Source organism: Nerophis ophidion, linkage group LG09 (genome assembly GCF_033978795.1).
Source record: "Nerophis ophidion isolate RoL-2023_Sa linkage group LG09, RoL_Noph_v1.0, whole genome shotgun sequence".
NCBI classification, from domain to species: Eukaryota; Metazoa; Chordata; class Actinopteri; order Syngnathiformes; family Syngnathidae; genus Nerophis; species Nerophis ophidion.
In genome coordinates, this window is record NC_084619.1 from 68,780,300 (window position 1) to 68,795,247 (window position 14,948).

General features: G+C 39.4%; 1 protein-coding gene across 1 annotated transcript in view; it reads right to left on the reverse strand.

Annotated features, from left to right (window-relative positions):
* Window positions 1-14,948, reverse strand: part of LOC133559674 (GDNF family receptor alpha-1-like) — a 160,977-nt gene that overhangs the window by 36,480 nt on the left and 109,549 nt on the right. Inside the window, exons 4-6 of the mRNA XM_061911661.1 lie at window positions 9,968-10,146; window positions 6,360-6,532; window positions 1,738-1,847 (exon numbers count right to left, since the gene is read on the reverse strand). Of these exons, the coding sequence (XP_061767645.1) occupies window positions 1,738-1,847; window positions 6,360-6,532; window positions 9,968-10,146 (462 nt within the window). The remainder of the gene's footprint in view (window positions 1-1,737; window positions 1,848-6,359; window positions 6,533-9,967; window positions 10,147-14,948) is intronic.

The following is a 14,948-nucleotide window of genomic DNA, read 5'->3' on the forward strand; positions in this document are numbered from 1 at the left end:
TGTCTTTCTCGTGATGGACACACACCTCATGTCACTGTCTTTCTCATGATGGACACACACCTCATGTCACCGTCTTTCTCGTGATGGACAAACACCTCATGTCATTGTCTTTCTCATGATGGACACACATCTCATGTCACTCTCTTTCTCATGATGGACACACACCTCATGTCACTGTCTTTCTCATGATGGACACACCTCATGTCACTGTCTTTCTCATGATGGACATACACCTCATGTCACTCTCTTTCTCATGATGGACACACACCTCATGTCACTGTCTTTCTCATGATGGACACACACCTCATGTCACTGTCTTTCTCATGATGGACACACACCTCATGTCACTGTCTTTCTCATGATGGACACACATCATGTCACTGTCTTTCTCATGATGGACACACACCTCATGTCACTGTCTTTCTCATGATGGACACACATCATGTCACTGTCTTTCTCATGATGGACACACACCTCATGTCACTGTCTTTCTCATGATGGACACACATCATGTCACTGTCTTTCTCATGATGGACACACCTCATGTCACTGTCTTTCTCATGATGGACACACATCATGTCACTGTCTTTCTCATGATGGACACACCTCATGTCACTGTCTTTCTCATGATGGACACACATCTCATGTCACTGTCTTTCTCATGATGGACACACCTCATGTCACTGTCTTTCTCATGATGGACACACACCTCATGTCACTGTCTTTCTCATGATAGACACACACCTCATGTCACTGTCTTTCTCATGATGGACACACACCTCATGTCACTGTCTTTCTCATGATGGACACACATCATGTCACTGTCTTTCTCATGATGGACACACACCTCATGTCACTGTCTTTCTCATGATGGACACACACCTCATGTCACTGTCTTTCTCATGATGGACACACACCTCATGTCACTGTCTTTCTCATGATGGACACACATCATGTCACTGTCTTTCTCATGATGGACACACACCTCATGTCATTCTCTTTCTCATGATGGACACACACCTCATGTCACTCTCTCTCTCATGATGGACACACACCTCATGTCACTGTCTTTCTCATGATGGACACACACCTCATGTCACTGTCTTTCTCATGATGGACACACACCTCATGTCACTCTCTTTCTCATGATGGACACATACCTCATGTCACTGTCTCTCTCGTGATGGACACACACCTCATGTCACTGTCTTTCTCATGATGGACACACACCTCATGTCACTGTCTTTCTCATGATGGACACACACCTCATGTCACTGTCTTTCTCATGATGGACACACACCCCATGTCACTGTCTTTCTCATGATGGACACACACCTCATGTCACTGTCTTTCTCATGATGGACACACCTCATGTCACTGTCTTTCTCATGATGGACACACACCTCATATCACTGTCTTTCTCGTGATGGACACGCACCTCATGTCACTCTCTTTCTCATGAGGGATACACATGTCACTGTCTCTCTCATAATGGACAAACCTCATGTCAGTGTCTTTCTCATGTTGGACAACATCATGTCAGTGTCCCTCTCATGATGGATGAAACTCATGTCAGTGTCTTTCTCATGATGCAAAAACCTCATATCAGTGCCTTTCTCATGATGGACAAACCTCATGTAGTTGTCTCTCTCATGATGCAAAAACCTCATCTCAGCGTCTCTCTCATGATGGACAAACCTCATGTCAGTGGTAAGGCCAGGTTGAACACACACTCACCAATCAGACCCGAGTACGCCAACAGACAGTCTGCATAGTTCTCCCTCAGACAGCCCGAAAGGGATCGTGGTTCAGGCTGGCAGTTGGCGAAGAAGTCAGCCAGACGTGATCTGCAACACACACACACACACACACACACACACAAAACGTTATTTGTGTGTTATTTGTGGTCATGTTATACAAACCCCAAAAGCAGTGAAGTTGTCTGTATTATAAAGGTCATCAGTGTGTAAAGGATATCACCACATGGGCTCAGGAACACTTCAGAAAACCACTGTCAGCAACTGACAGCAATGACCATGTGACCATGTGACCATGTGACCATGTGACCATGTGACCATGTGACCATGTGACCAATGAGAACACAGCACCATCATTGAGATTACAAATGTGTTGAAGGAGCCTTGGAGACTTCACTTCATCTCAGCTACCTGACTAATGGCAATGTGTGTGTGTGTGTGTGTGTGTGTGTGTGTGTGTGTGTGTGTGTGTGTGTGTGTGTGTGTGTGTGTGTGTACAGTCTCTGGAGTCTACTGCTTGTGTGGCTTAACAGAATTAAATGGAAGCATCATAAATGAGCTCCATTTGGACCGCGCACTCACACACACACACACACACACACACACACACACACACACACACACACACACACACACACTGTGGAATGTCGGTGATATGAAACAGCCGTCTGTGAATTAGCATTAGCCTTAGCATGTGTATGCAGGCTGCCTGAGACCCTGCAGGTGGTCACCATGAAATGATGATGTCATCATTAGTTAGGATGAGCTTCATCCTCATCATCCTCATCCTCCTAGTCATCATCATCATCACCGTCATCAACATCATCCTCATCATTATTATCATCCTCATCATCATCACCATCATCATCCTCATTCTCCTCGTCATCATCATCTTCCTCATTCTCCTCGTCATCATCATCATTGTCATCATCATCGTCCTCATCGTCATCATCATCATTGTCATCATCATCGTCCTCATTCTCCTCGTAATCATCATCATCCTCGCCACCATTATCATCCTTATCATCATCTTCTTCATCTTCATCACACTATCATCCTTATTATCATCTTCATCATCCTCTTCATCATCCTCTTCATCATCATCCTTATCATCCTCATAATCAACATCATCATCATCATCATTCTCATCATCAACCTCATAATCATCACCATCATTTTCTTCGTCTTCATCCTCATCACATCATCATCCTCATTATTATCTTCATCATCATCATCCTCATAATCCCCATCATCCTCATTAGCATCTTCATAACCTTCATCATCACCATCAAATCATCCTCATCCTCTTCAACATCATCATCATTATCCTCACCATCATTCTCATGATCGTCATCATCCTCACCATCAAATCATCGTCATCCTCTTCATCACCATCATCATCATCCTCATCACCATCATCCTCATAGTCCTCATCATCATCACCATCAAATCATCCTCATCCTCTTCATAACCATCATCATCATTTTCATCACCATCATCATCATCTTCATGATCCTCATCATCATCACCATCAAATCATCCTCATCCTCTTCATCGCCATCAAATTATCCTCATCCTCTTGATCACCATCATCATCATCCTCATCATCATCATCACCATCAAATCATCATCATCCTTTTCATCACCATCATCATCATCCTCACCATCCTCATGATCCTCATCACCATCAAATCATCCTCATCCTCTTCAACATCATCATCATTATCCTCACCATAATTCTCATTATCCTCATCATCCTCACCATCAAATCATCGTCATCCTCTTCATCACCATCATCCTCACAACCATCATCATCATCCTCATGGTCCTCATCCTCATCACCATCAAATCATCGTCATCCACTTCATCACCATCATCATCATCTACATGATCCTCATCATCATCACCATCAAATCATCCTCATCCTCTTCATCACCATCAAATTATCCTCATCCTCTTGATCACCATCATCCTCATCCTCATCATCATCATCACCATCAAATCATCATCATCCTTTTCATCACCATCATCATCATCCCCACCATCCTCATGATCCTCATCACCATCAAATCATCCTCATCCTCTTCAACATCATCATCATTATCCTCACCATAATTCTCATTATCCTCATCATCCTCACCATCAAATCATCGTCATCCTCTTCATAACCATCATCCTCACAACCATCATCATCATCCTCATGGTCCTCATCCTCATCACCATCAAATCATCGTCATCCACTTCATCACCATCATCATCATTTTCATCACCATCATCCTCATCTACATGATCCTCATCATCATCACCATCAAATCATCCTCATCCTCTTCATCACCATCATCCTCTTCATCACCCTCATCATCATCCTCACCATCATCATCATCCTCATCATCAGCATCACCATCAAATCATCGTCAGCCTTTTCATCACCATCATCATCATCCTCACCATCCTCATCACCATCAAATCATCCTCATCCTCATCATCATCATCATCATCTTCATCATCCTCATGATCTTCATCATCATCACCATCAAATCATCCTCATACTCTTCATCACCATCATCCTCACCATCAAATCATCCTCATCCTCTTCATCATCATCATCACCATCAAATCATCCTCATCCTCTTCATCACCATCATCATCATCCTCACCATCAAATCATCCTCATCCTCTTCATCATCATCATCACCATCAAATCATCCTCATCCTCATCCTCTTCATCACCATCATCATCCTCACCATCAAATCATCCTCATCCTCTTCATCATCATCATCATCTTCATTATCATTATCTTCATCATCATCACCATCACCATCAAATCATCCTCATCCTCTTCATCAACATGATCATAATCCTCAACACCATCAAATCATCGTCATCCTCTTCATCACCCTCATCATCATCCTCACCATCATCATCATCCTCATCATCATCATCACCATCATCATCATCCTCACCATCCTCATCACCATCAAATCATCCTCATCCTCTTCATCATCATCATCATCTTCATTATCATTATCCTCATCATCATCACCATCAAATCATCCTCATCCTCTTCATCACCATCATCATCATCCTCACCATCCTCATCACCATCAAATCATCCTCATCCTCTTCATCATCATCATCATCTTCATTATCATTATCCTCATCATCATCACCATCAAATCATTCTCATCCTCTTCATCACCATCATCATCATCCTCACCGTCATCATCATCCTCATGATCCTCATCATCATCACCATCAAATCATCCTCATCCTCAACACCATCATCCTCATGATCCTCATCATCATCACCATCAAATCATCCTCATCCTCTTCATCACCATCATCATCATCCTCACCATCAAATCATCCTCATCCTCTTCATCATCAGCATCACCATCAAATCATCCTCATCCTCTTCATCACCATCATCATCCTCACCATCAAATCATCCTCATCCTCTTCATCATCATCATCATCATCACCATCAAATCATCCTCATCCTCATCCTCTTCATCACCATCATCATCCTCACCATCAAATGATCCTCATCCTCTTCATCATCATCATCATCTTCATTATCATTATCCTCATCATCATCACCATCACCATCAAATCATCCTCATCCTCAACACCATCATCCTCATGATCCTCATCATCATCACCATCAAATCATCCTCATCCTCTTCATCACCATCATCATCATCCTCACCATCAAATCATCCTCATCCTCTTCATCATCAGCATCACCATCAAATCATCCTCATCCTCTTCATCACCATCATCATCCTCACCATCAAATCATCCTCATCCTCTTCATCATCATCATCATCATCACCATCAAATCATCCTCATCCTCATCCTCTTCATCACCATCATCATCCTCACCATCAAATGATCCTCATCCTCTTCATCATCATCATCATCTTCATTATCATTATCCTCATCATCATCACCATCACCATCAAATCATCCTCATCCTCTTCATCAACATGATCATAATCCTCATCACCATCAAATCATCATCATCATGTTCATCACCATCATCCTCATCTTCATGATCCTCATCATCATCACCATCAAATCATCCTCATCTTCTTCATCACCATCAAATCATCCTCATCCTCTTGATCACCATCATCATCATCCTCACCATCATCATCATCACCATCAAATCATCCTCATCCTCTTGATCACCATCATCATCATCCTCACCATCATCATCATCATCCTCACCATCCTCATGATATCCTCACCATCCTCATGATCCTCATCACCATCAAATCATCCTCATCCTCTTCATCATCATCATCATCTTCATTATCATTATCCTCATCATCATCACCATCATCCACACCATCATCATCATCCTCATCCTCACCATCATCATCATCATCATCCTCATCCTCATCACCATCATCCTCATGATCCTCATCAGCATCACCATCAAATCCTCCTCATCCTCTTCATCACCATCATCATTATCCTCCTCATCATCATCATCATCACCATCACCATCACCGTCCTCATCTTCCTCACGTGCAGTCATGTGATGCATGCGTCATGCAGTGTGGTTGCCACGGCGACGGAGTTGAGCATCTGACCTGCAGATGTAGTTAGTCCTGCAGTTGTCCTGCAGCTCCAAGCAGTTGACCTTGACCTTGTCGTCGTAGGAGCAGGCGGGCACGATGGTCTGCCGGCGCCGCTCCGAGCACGCCGTCTGGTCGCCTGCTGGACACGAGCAGAACAGCATGCCGTAGCTGTGCTTGGCGGGCACCTGCGGTCACATGATCACCTTCTTGGTCACATGGTCACCTTCTTGGTCACATGACTGGAAAACATCTTCACACTTTTTACAATCACAACAACAACATTTTATTACTCATTTGTTTAGTCTTACTGCTTATTATGCTTCATTTGTTGTTATCAACATTATTATTGTGACGAATAGTGTTATTTTATTTGTATTATTATTACTATTTTGTGTCATTATTGTCATATTGATATTTTATTATTGTCAATACTAGCATCAGCATTATTATTTGTTATCATGTTTAGAATTCTATTGGTAAAATGATTATTTTATTATCAATTTATGAAGATTAGTTTTATGAACATTTCGGTCAAACGTTGGCTTGTTTTTGTGCTGGTCGAGTTCATGAAAGGATGTTGTTGTGTTGTTGTTATTGTGTTGTTGTGTTTGCTTGTTCAGCAGGTAAACAATGTGAAGATGTCCATCATAAAAACAACATAACATTCTGCTGCGTCCTCCTTTTCTGTCTTTTGTGTGTCAGTGTTGTGTTATCTGTGTGGTGTTTATTTGTGTGTTGTTTTATTGTATTGTCTTATTTGTGTGGTGTTTTTATTTTTGTGCTGATGTGTGTCAATGTTGTATTATCTGTGTGGTGTTTATTTGTGTGTTGTTTTATTGTATTGTCTTATTTTTGTGGTGTTTTTATTTTGTGCTGATGTGTGTCAATGTTGTATTATCTTTGTGGTGTTTATTTGTGTGGTGTTTTATTGTGTTGTGTTATTTGTGTGGTGTTTTATTGTGTTGTGTTATTTGTGTAGTGTTTTATTTGTGTGGTGATGTGTGTCACAGTCTTGTGTTTATTTGTTTGGTGTTTATTTATTTGAGTTGTGTTTTATTGTGTTGTGTTATTTGTGTTGTGTTTTATTTGTGTGCTGATGTGTGTCACAGTCTTGTGTTTATTTGTTTGGTGTTTATTTATTTGTGTTGTGTTTTATTGTGTTGTGTTATTTTTGTGGTGTTTTATTTGTGTGCTGACATGTGTCATAGTGTTGTGTTTATTTGTGTGGAGTTTAGTTGTGTGGTGGTTATTTATTTGTGTTGTGTTTTATTGTGTTGTGCTATTTGTATGGTGTTTTATACGTGTGCTGATGTGTGTCACAGTGTTGTGTTTATGTGTGTGGTGTTTGTTCGTGTTGTGTTTTTTGTGTGCTGATGGGTGTCACAGTGTTGTGTTATTTTTTGTAGTGTTTATTTGTGTTGTGTTATTTGTGTGGTGATGGTTGTCACAGAGTTGTGTTATTTGTGGTGTTTATTTGTGTATTGTAAATGTGTGTGATGTTTGTGTATTGTCTATATTTGTGTAGTGTTTATTTGTGGAATGTGTATTTGTGTGGTGTTTGTTTATTTTTATTTGTGTAATGTTTACTTGTGTGGTTTGTATTTGTGCATTGTTTATTTGTGTATTGTATATTTCTGTATTATTTGTGTAATGTTTATTTGTGTGGTGTTTATTTGTGAATTGTTTATTTGTGTATTGTTTACTTGTGTGGTGTATATTTGTGTATTGTTTAAGAGTGTAATGTTTACTTGTGTGGTGTTTATTTGTGCATTGTTTTTTATGTATTGTTTATTTGTGTAATGTTTACTTGTGTGGTATTTATTTTTGTATTGTTTATTTGTGTAATGTTTACTTGTGTGGTGTTTTTTTGTTCATTGTTTATTTGTGTGGTGTTTATTTGTGTAATGTTTACTTGTGTGGTGTTAATTTGTGTATTGTTTATGTGTGCAATGTTTACTTGTGTGGTGCATATTCATGCATGGTTTATTTGTGTGGTGTTTATTTATGTAATGTTTACTTGTGTATTGTTTATTTGTGTGGTGTTTATTTTTGTATTATTTGTGTAATGTTTACTTGTGTGGTGTTAATTTGTGTATTGTTTATGTGTGCAATGTTTACTTGTATGGTGCATATGTGGGGGTGTGTGTGGGTGTGTGTGGGTGTGGGTGGTGTGGTGGTGTGTGTGTGTGTGTGTGTGTGTGGGTGTGGGTGGTGTGGTGGTGTGTGTGGGGTGAGTGGGTGTGGGTGTGTGTGGGTGTGTGTGGTGTGTGGTGGTGTGTGTGTGTGTGTGTGTGTGTGTGTGGTGGTGTGTGTGTGTGTGGGTGTGTGTGGGTGTGGGTGGTGTGGTGGTGTGTGTGGGGTGAGTGGGTGTGGGTGTGTGTGGGTGTGTGTGGTGTGTGGTGGTGTGTGTGTGTGTGTGTGTGTGGTGGTGTGTGTGTGTGTGTGTGTGTGTGTGGGTGTGTGTGGTGGTGTGTGTGGGTGTGTGGTGGTGTGTGTGGGTGTGTGTGTGTGGGTGTGTGGTGGTGTGTGTGGTGTGTGGAGGTGTGTGTGGGTGTGTGGTGGTGTGTGTGGGGGTGTGGTGGTGTGTGGAGGTGTGTGGGGATGTGTAGGGGTGTGTGGGATTGGGTGTGTGTGATGGTGTGTGTGTGTGTGGGGGGGGGGGTGTGGAGGTGTGTGGGGGGGTGTGGTGGTGTGTGTGGTGTGTGGTGTGTGTAGGTGCGGGGGGGTGTGTAGGGGTGTGTGTGATTGGGGGTGTGTGGTGGTGTGTGTGTGTGTGTGTGTTTATTTGTATTGTTTATGTGTGCAATGTTTACTTGTGTGGTGCATATTCATGCATGGTTTATTTGTGTGGTGTTTATTTATGTAATGTTTACTTGTGTATTGTTTATTTGTGTGGTGTTTATTTTTGTATTATTTGTGTAATGTTTACTTGTGTGGTGTTAATTTGTGTATTGTTTATGTGTGCAATGTTTACTTGTGTGGTGCATATGTGGGGGTGTGTGTGGGTGTGTGTGGGTGTGTGTGGTGTGTGGTGGTGTGTGTGTGTGTGTGTGTGTGTGTGTGTGTGTGTGTGTGTGTGTGTGTGTGTGTGTGTGTGTGTGTGTGTGTGTGTGTGGGTGTGTGTGGTGGTGTGTGTGGGTGTGTGTGTGTGGGTGTGTGGTGGTGTGTGTGGTGTGTGGAGGTGTGTGTGGTGTGTGGAGGTGTGTGGGGGTGTGTGGTGGTGTGTGTGGTGTGTGGAGGTGTGTGGGGATGTGTAGGGGTGTGTGGGATTGGGGGTGTGTGGTGGTGGTGTGTGTGTGTGTGTGTGTGTGTGTGTGTGTGTGTGTGTGTGTGTGTGTGGTGTGTGGAGGTGTGTGGGGGTGTGTGGTGGTGTGTGTGGTGTGTGGAGGTGTGTGGGGATGTGTAGGGGTGTGTGGGATTGGGGGTGTGTGGTGGTGTGTGTGTGTGTGTGTGTGTGTGTGTGTGTGTGTGTGTGTGTGTGTGTGGAGGTGTGTGGGGGGGTGTGGTGGTGTGTGTGGTGTGTGGTGTGTGGAGGTGCGTGGGGGTGTGTAGGGGTGTGTGTGATTGGGGGTGTGTGTGTGTGTGTGTGTGTGTGTGTGTGTGTGTGTGGTGTGCCTTGCCTTGTCAAAGAAGTGTCTGAGGGCCTTGTGACACTTCCTCTTGTTGCAGACCTCGGCGCTGGACACCCTGCTGGTACACGGGCTTATGTAGGCGGAGCGGTACTTCTTGCACGTGTCGTTCAGGTTGCAGGCCTTGGCCGCGTTCAGACAGTTGTTCTCCCGGGCCAGCGCCGGCTCACCTGCGGGCGGCAGGTAGAAGAAACTCTCATTTCTCTTCCTCCAAGACCTAATCGACTCATATCATCAACTCCCAGCAGACTCGTGAGGACTTGCAGGTCAGCCGGGTTCAAATGTAGAAGAAGAAGCTTTCCAAGGTGACCAAAATATGATATAATCACAGACATAATCGAGGACTTCGTCAGTGTCGTCACAAGGATGTACAAATGTAAATATGATATAATCAAAGACATAATCGATTACTTTATCACAAGGATGTAGAAACGTAAATAAGATTTAATCACAGACATAATTGAGTACTTCATCACAAAGATTTACAAACGAAAATATGAGATAATCACAGATATAATCGAGTACTTCGTCAGTGTCGTCACAAGGATGAACAAATGTAAATATGATATAATCAAAGACATAATCGAGTACTTCATCACAAGGATGTACAAATGTATATATGACGAAATCACAGACATAATCACGTACTTCGTCACAAGGATGTACAAACGTAAATATGATATAATCAAAGACATAATTGAGTACTTCATCACAAGGATGTACAAATGTAAATATGATATAATCACAGATATTAACGAGTGCTTCGTCACAAGGATGTACAAACGTAAATATAATATAATCACAGATATAATCGAGTACTTACTCACAAGGATGTACAAACATAAATATAATACCTGTATAATCACAGATATAATCGAGTATTTTATCACAGGGATGTACAAACGTAAATAGGATATAATCACAGACATAATCGAGTACTTTGTCACAAAGATGTACAAATGTAAATATGATATAATCACAGACATAATCAAGTACTTCATCAGAAAGATGTATATATGCAAATACGATATAATCATAGATATAATAGAGTACTTTGTCACAAAGATGTACAAACGTAAATATGATATAATCACAGACATAATCGAGTACTTCATCACAAGGATCTACAAACGTAAATATGATATAATAAGAGATATAATCGAGTACTTCATCACAAGGATGTACAAATGTAAATATGATACAATCACAGACATAATCGAGTATTTTGCCACAAAAATTTACAAATGTAAATATGATATAATCACAGACATCATCGAGTACTTTGCCACAAAGCTGTACATACGTAAATATGATATAATCACAGATATAATTGAGTGTTTTGTCATGTACAAACGTAAATATGATATAATCACAGATATAATCGAGTACTTCATCACAAGGATCTACAAACGTAAATATGATATAAACACAGATATAATCGAGTACTTCATCACAAGGATGTACAAATGTAAATATGATATAATCACAAATATAATCGAGTACCTTATCACAAGGATGTACATACCTAAATATGATATGATCACAGATATAATCAAGTACTTCATCACAAAGATGTACAAATGTAAATATGATATAATCACAGACATAATCGAGTACTTTGCCACAAAAATGTACAAATGTAAATATGATATAATCACAGACATAATCGAGTACTTTGCCACAAAGATGTACAAATGTAAATATGATATAATCACAGACATAATCGAGTACTTCATCACAAGGATCTACAAACGTAAATATGATATAAACACAGATATAATCGAGTACTTCATCACAAAGATGTACAAATGGAAATATGATATAATCACAGACATAATTGAGTACTTTGCCACAAAGATGAACAAATGTAAATATGATATAATCACAGACATAATCGAGTACTTTGCCACAAGGATGTACATACCTAAATATGATATGATCACAGATATAATCAAGTACTTCATCACAAAGATGTGCAAATGTAAATATGATATAATCACAGACATAATCGATTACTTTGCCACAAAAATGTACAAATGTAAATATGATATAATCACAGACATAATCGAGTACTTTGCCACATAGCTGTACATACGTAAATATGATATAATCACAGATATAATTGAGTGTTTTGTCACAAGAATGTACAAACGTAAATATGATATAAACACAGATATAATCGAGTACTTCATCACAAAGATGTACAAATGTAAATATGATATAATCACAGACATAATCGATTACTTTGCCACAAAAATGTACAAATGTAAATATGATATAATCACAGACATAATCGAGTACTTTGCCACATAGCTGTACATACGTAAATATGATATAATCACAGATATAATTGAGTGTTTTGTCACAAGAATGTACAAACGTAAATATGATATAATCACAGATATAATCGAGTACTTTGTCACAAAGATGTACAAACAGAAATATGATATGATCACAGATATAATCGAGTACTTCATCACAAGGATGTACAAACATAAATATAATATAATCACAGACATAATCGAGTACTTCATCACAGGGATATACAAAGGTAAACATGATATAATCACAGACATAATCGAGTACTTCAAACATAGTGAGGGTGTTGCATCACACCCACACTTGCCTCCATACTTTACTCACGACTCAAGGGTCAAAGGTCATCTATTAAAAATAGACAAATGTCCTATTAAACAACAGCCAGACGAGGCGCTTGGTTATGATGTCACTTCCTGTTTGCAGCCCTCATGGGCGTGTGTAGCCAAAGCACGCCGACATCTACTGCCGCTAAATCCCACAGATTATTATCATCACGTGCACACACACGTGCACGAACACACACACACTTGCACGCACACACACGTGCACGCTTTTATGGTGAATATGGAGCAAAAAGAGAGCACTTCCTGTCTAATTAATGAGCGCCAACTAAAAAGGAGGATGACAAACATCTGGAGGGGGAGGAGGAGGGCAGCATGGCTGACGAACTCGATTAAAAAGTGTGCTAATGAAATCAAAAGTGTGCTAAAAAAAAGAAAAAGCGTGATTATGAAAGTGTACAAATGAAAGAAAAAGTGTGCTAACGAAACAAAAAGTGTGCTCACAAATGAAAATGTGTGTCAATGAATGAGAAAGTGTACTACTTAAAGAAAAAGTGTGCTAACAAAACATAAAGTGTGTTAACATATGAAAAAACATGCTAATGAAAGTGAAAGTGTACTAATGAAAGAAAAGTGTCCAAAACAAAGTATGCTAACAGATGAAAAAGCGTGCTTATGAAAGAGAAAGTGTACTAATGAAAGAAAAGTGTCCAAAACAAAGTGTGCTAACAGATGAAAAAGCGTGCTTATGAAAGAGAAAGTGTACTAATGAAAAAAAAAGTGTACTAACAAAACAAAAAGTGTGCTAACATATGAACAAGTGTGCTAAAATATGAAAAGGTGTGCTAACAAATGAGAGAGTGTACTAATGAATGAGAAAGTGTGCTAATGAAAGAAAATGGGTGCTAACAAATGAAAAAGTGTGCTAACGTATGAAAACATGTGCTAATGAAAGTGAAAGTTTACTAATGAAAGAAAAAGTGTGCGAATGAAAGTGAAAGTGTACTAATGAAGGAAAAAGTGTGCAGACAAATGAAAACGCGTCCCAATGAAAATGAAAGTGTACAAATGAAATAAAATGTGTTCTAACAAAACAAAAAGTGTGCTAACATATGAGGAAGTGTGCTAACAAATGAAAAGGCGTGCTAATGAAAGTGAAAGTGTACTAATGAAAGAAAAGTGTCCTGACAAAATAAAAAAAGTGTGCTAACTTATGAAAATGTGTGCTAATAAAGGAAAAAGTATGCTTATGAAAGTGAAAGTGTACTAATGAAAGAAAAAGTGCGCTAATGAAAGTGAAAGTGTACTATTGAAAGAAAAAAGTGTGCTAAAAACCAAGTGTGCTAATGAAAGAAAATGTGTGCTAACAAATGAAAACGTGAGCTAATGAAAGTGAAAGTTTACTAATGAAAGAAAAAGTGTGCTAATGAAAGTGAAAGTGTACTATTGTAAGAAAAAAGTGTGCTGAAAAACAAAGTGTGCTACTGATGAAAAAGTGTGCTACTGATGAAAAAGTGTGTTGACATATGAAAAAGCATGCTAATGAAAGTGAAAGTGTACTAATGAAAGAAAAGTGTCCAAAACAAAACAAAGTGTGCTAACAGATGAAAAAGCGTGCTTATGAAAGAGAAAGTGTACTAATGAAAAAAAAAAGTGTACTAACAAAACAAAAAGTGTGCTAACATATGAACAAGTGTGCTAAAATATGAAATGGTGTGCTAACAAATGAGAAAGTGTACTAATGAATGAGAAAGTGTGCTAATGAAAGAAAATGGGTGCTAACAAATGAAAAAGTGTGCTAACGAAACAAAAAGTCTGCTAACGTATGAAAACGTGTGCTAATGAAAATAAAAGTTTACTAATGAAAGAAAAAGTGTGCTAATGAAAGTGAAAGTGTACTAATGAAGGAAAAAGTGTGCAGACAAATGAAAATGTGTGCTAATGAAAATGAAAGTGTACAAATGAAAGAAAATGTGTTCTAACAAAACAAAAAGTGTGCTAACATGAGGAAGTGTGCTAACAAATGAAAAGGCATGCTAATGAAAGTGAAAGTGTACTAATGAAAGAAAAGTGTCCTGACAAAATAAAAAAAAGTGTGCTAACATATGAAAATGTGTGCTAACAAAGGAAAAAGTATGCTTATGAAAGTGAAAGTGTACTAATGAATGAAAAAGTGTGCTAGTGAAAGTGAAAGTGTACTATTGAAAGAAAAAAGTGTGCTAAAAACCAAGTGTGCTAATGAAAGAAAATGTGTGGTAACAAATGAAAACGTGTGCTAATGAAAGTGAAAGTTTACTAATGAAAGAAAAAGTGTGCTGATGAAAGTAAAAGTGTACTATTGAAAGAAAAAAGTGTGCTAAAAAACAAAGTGT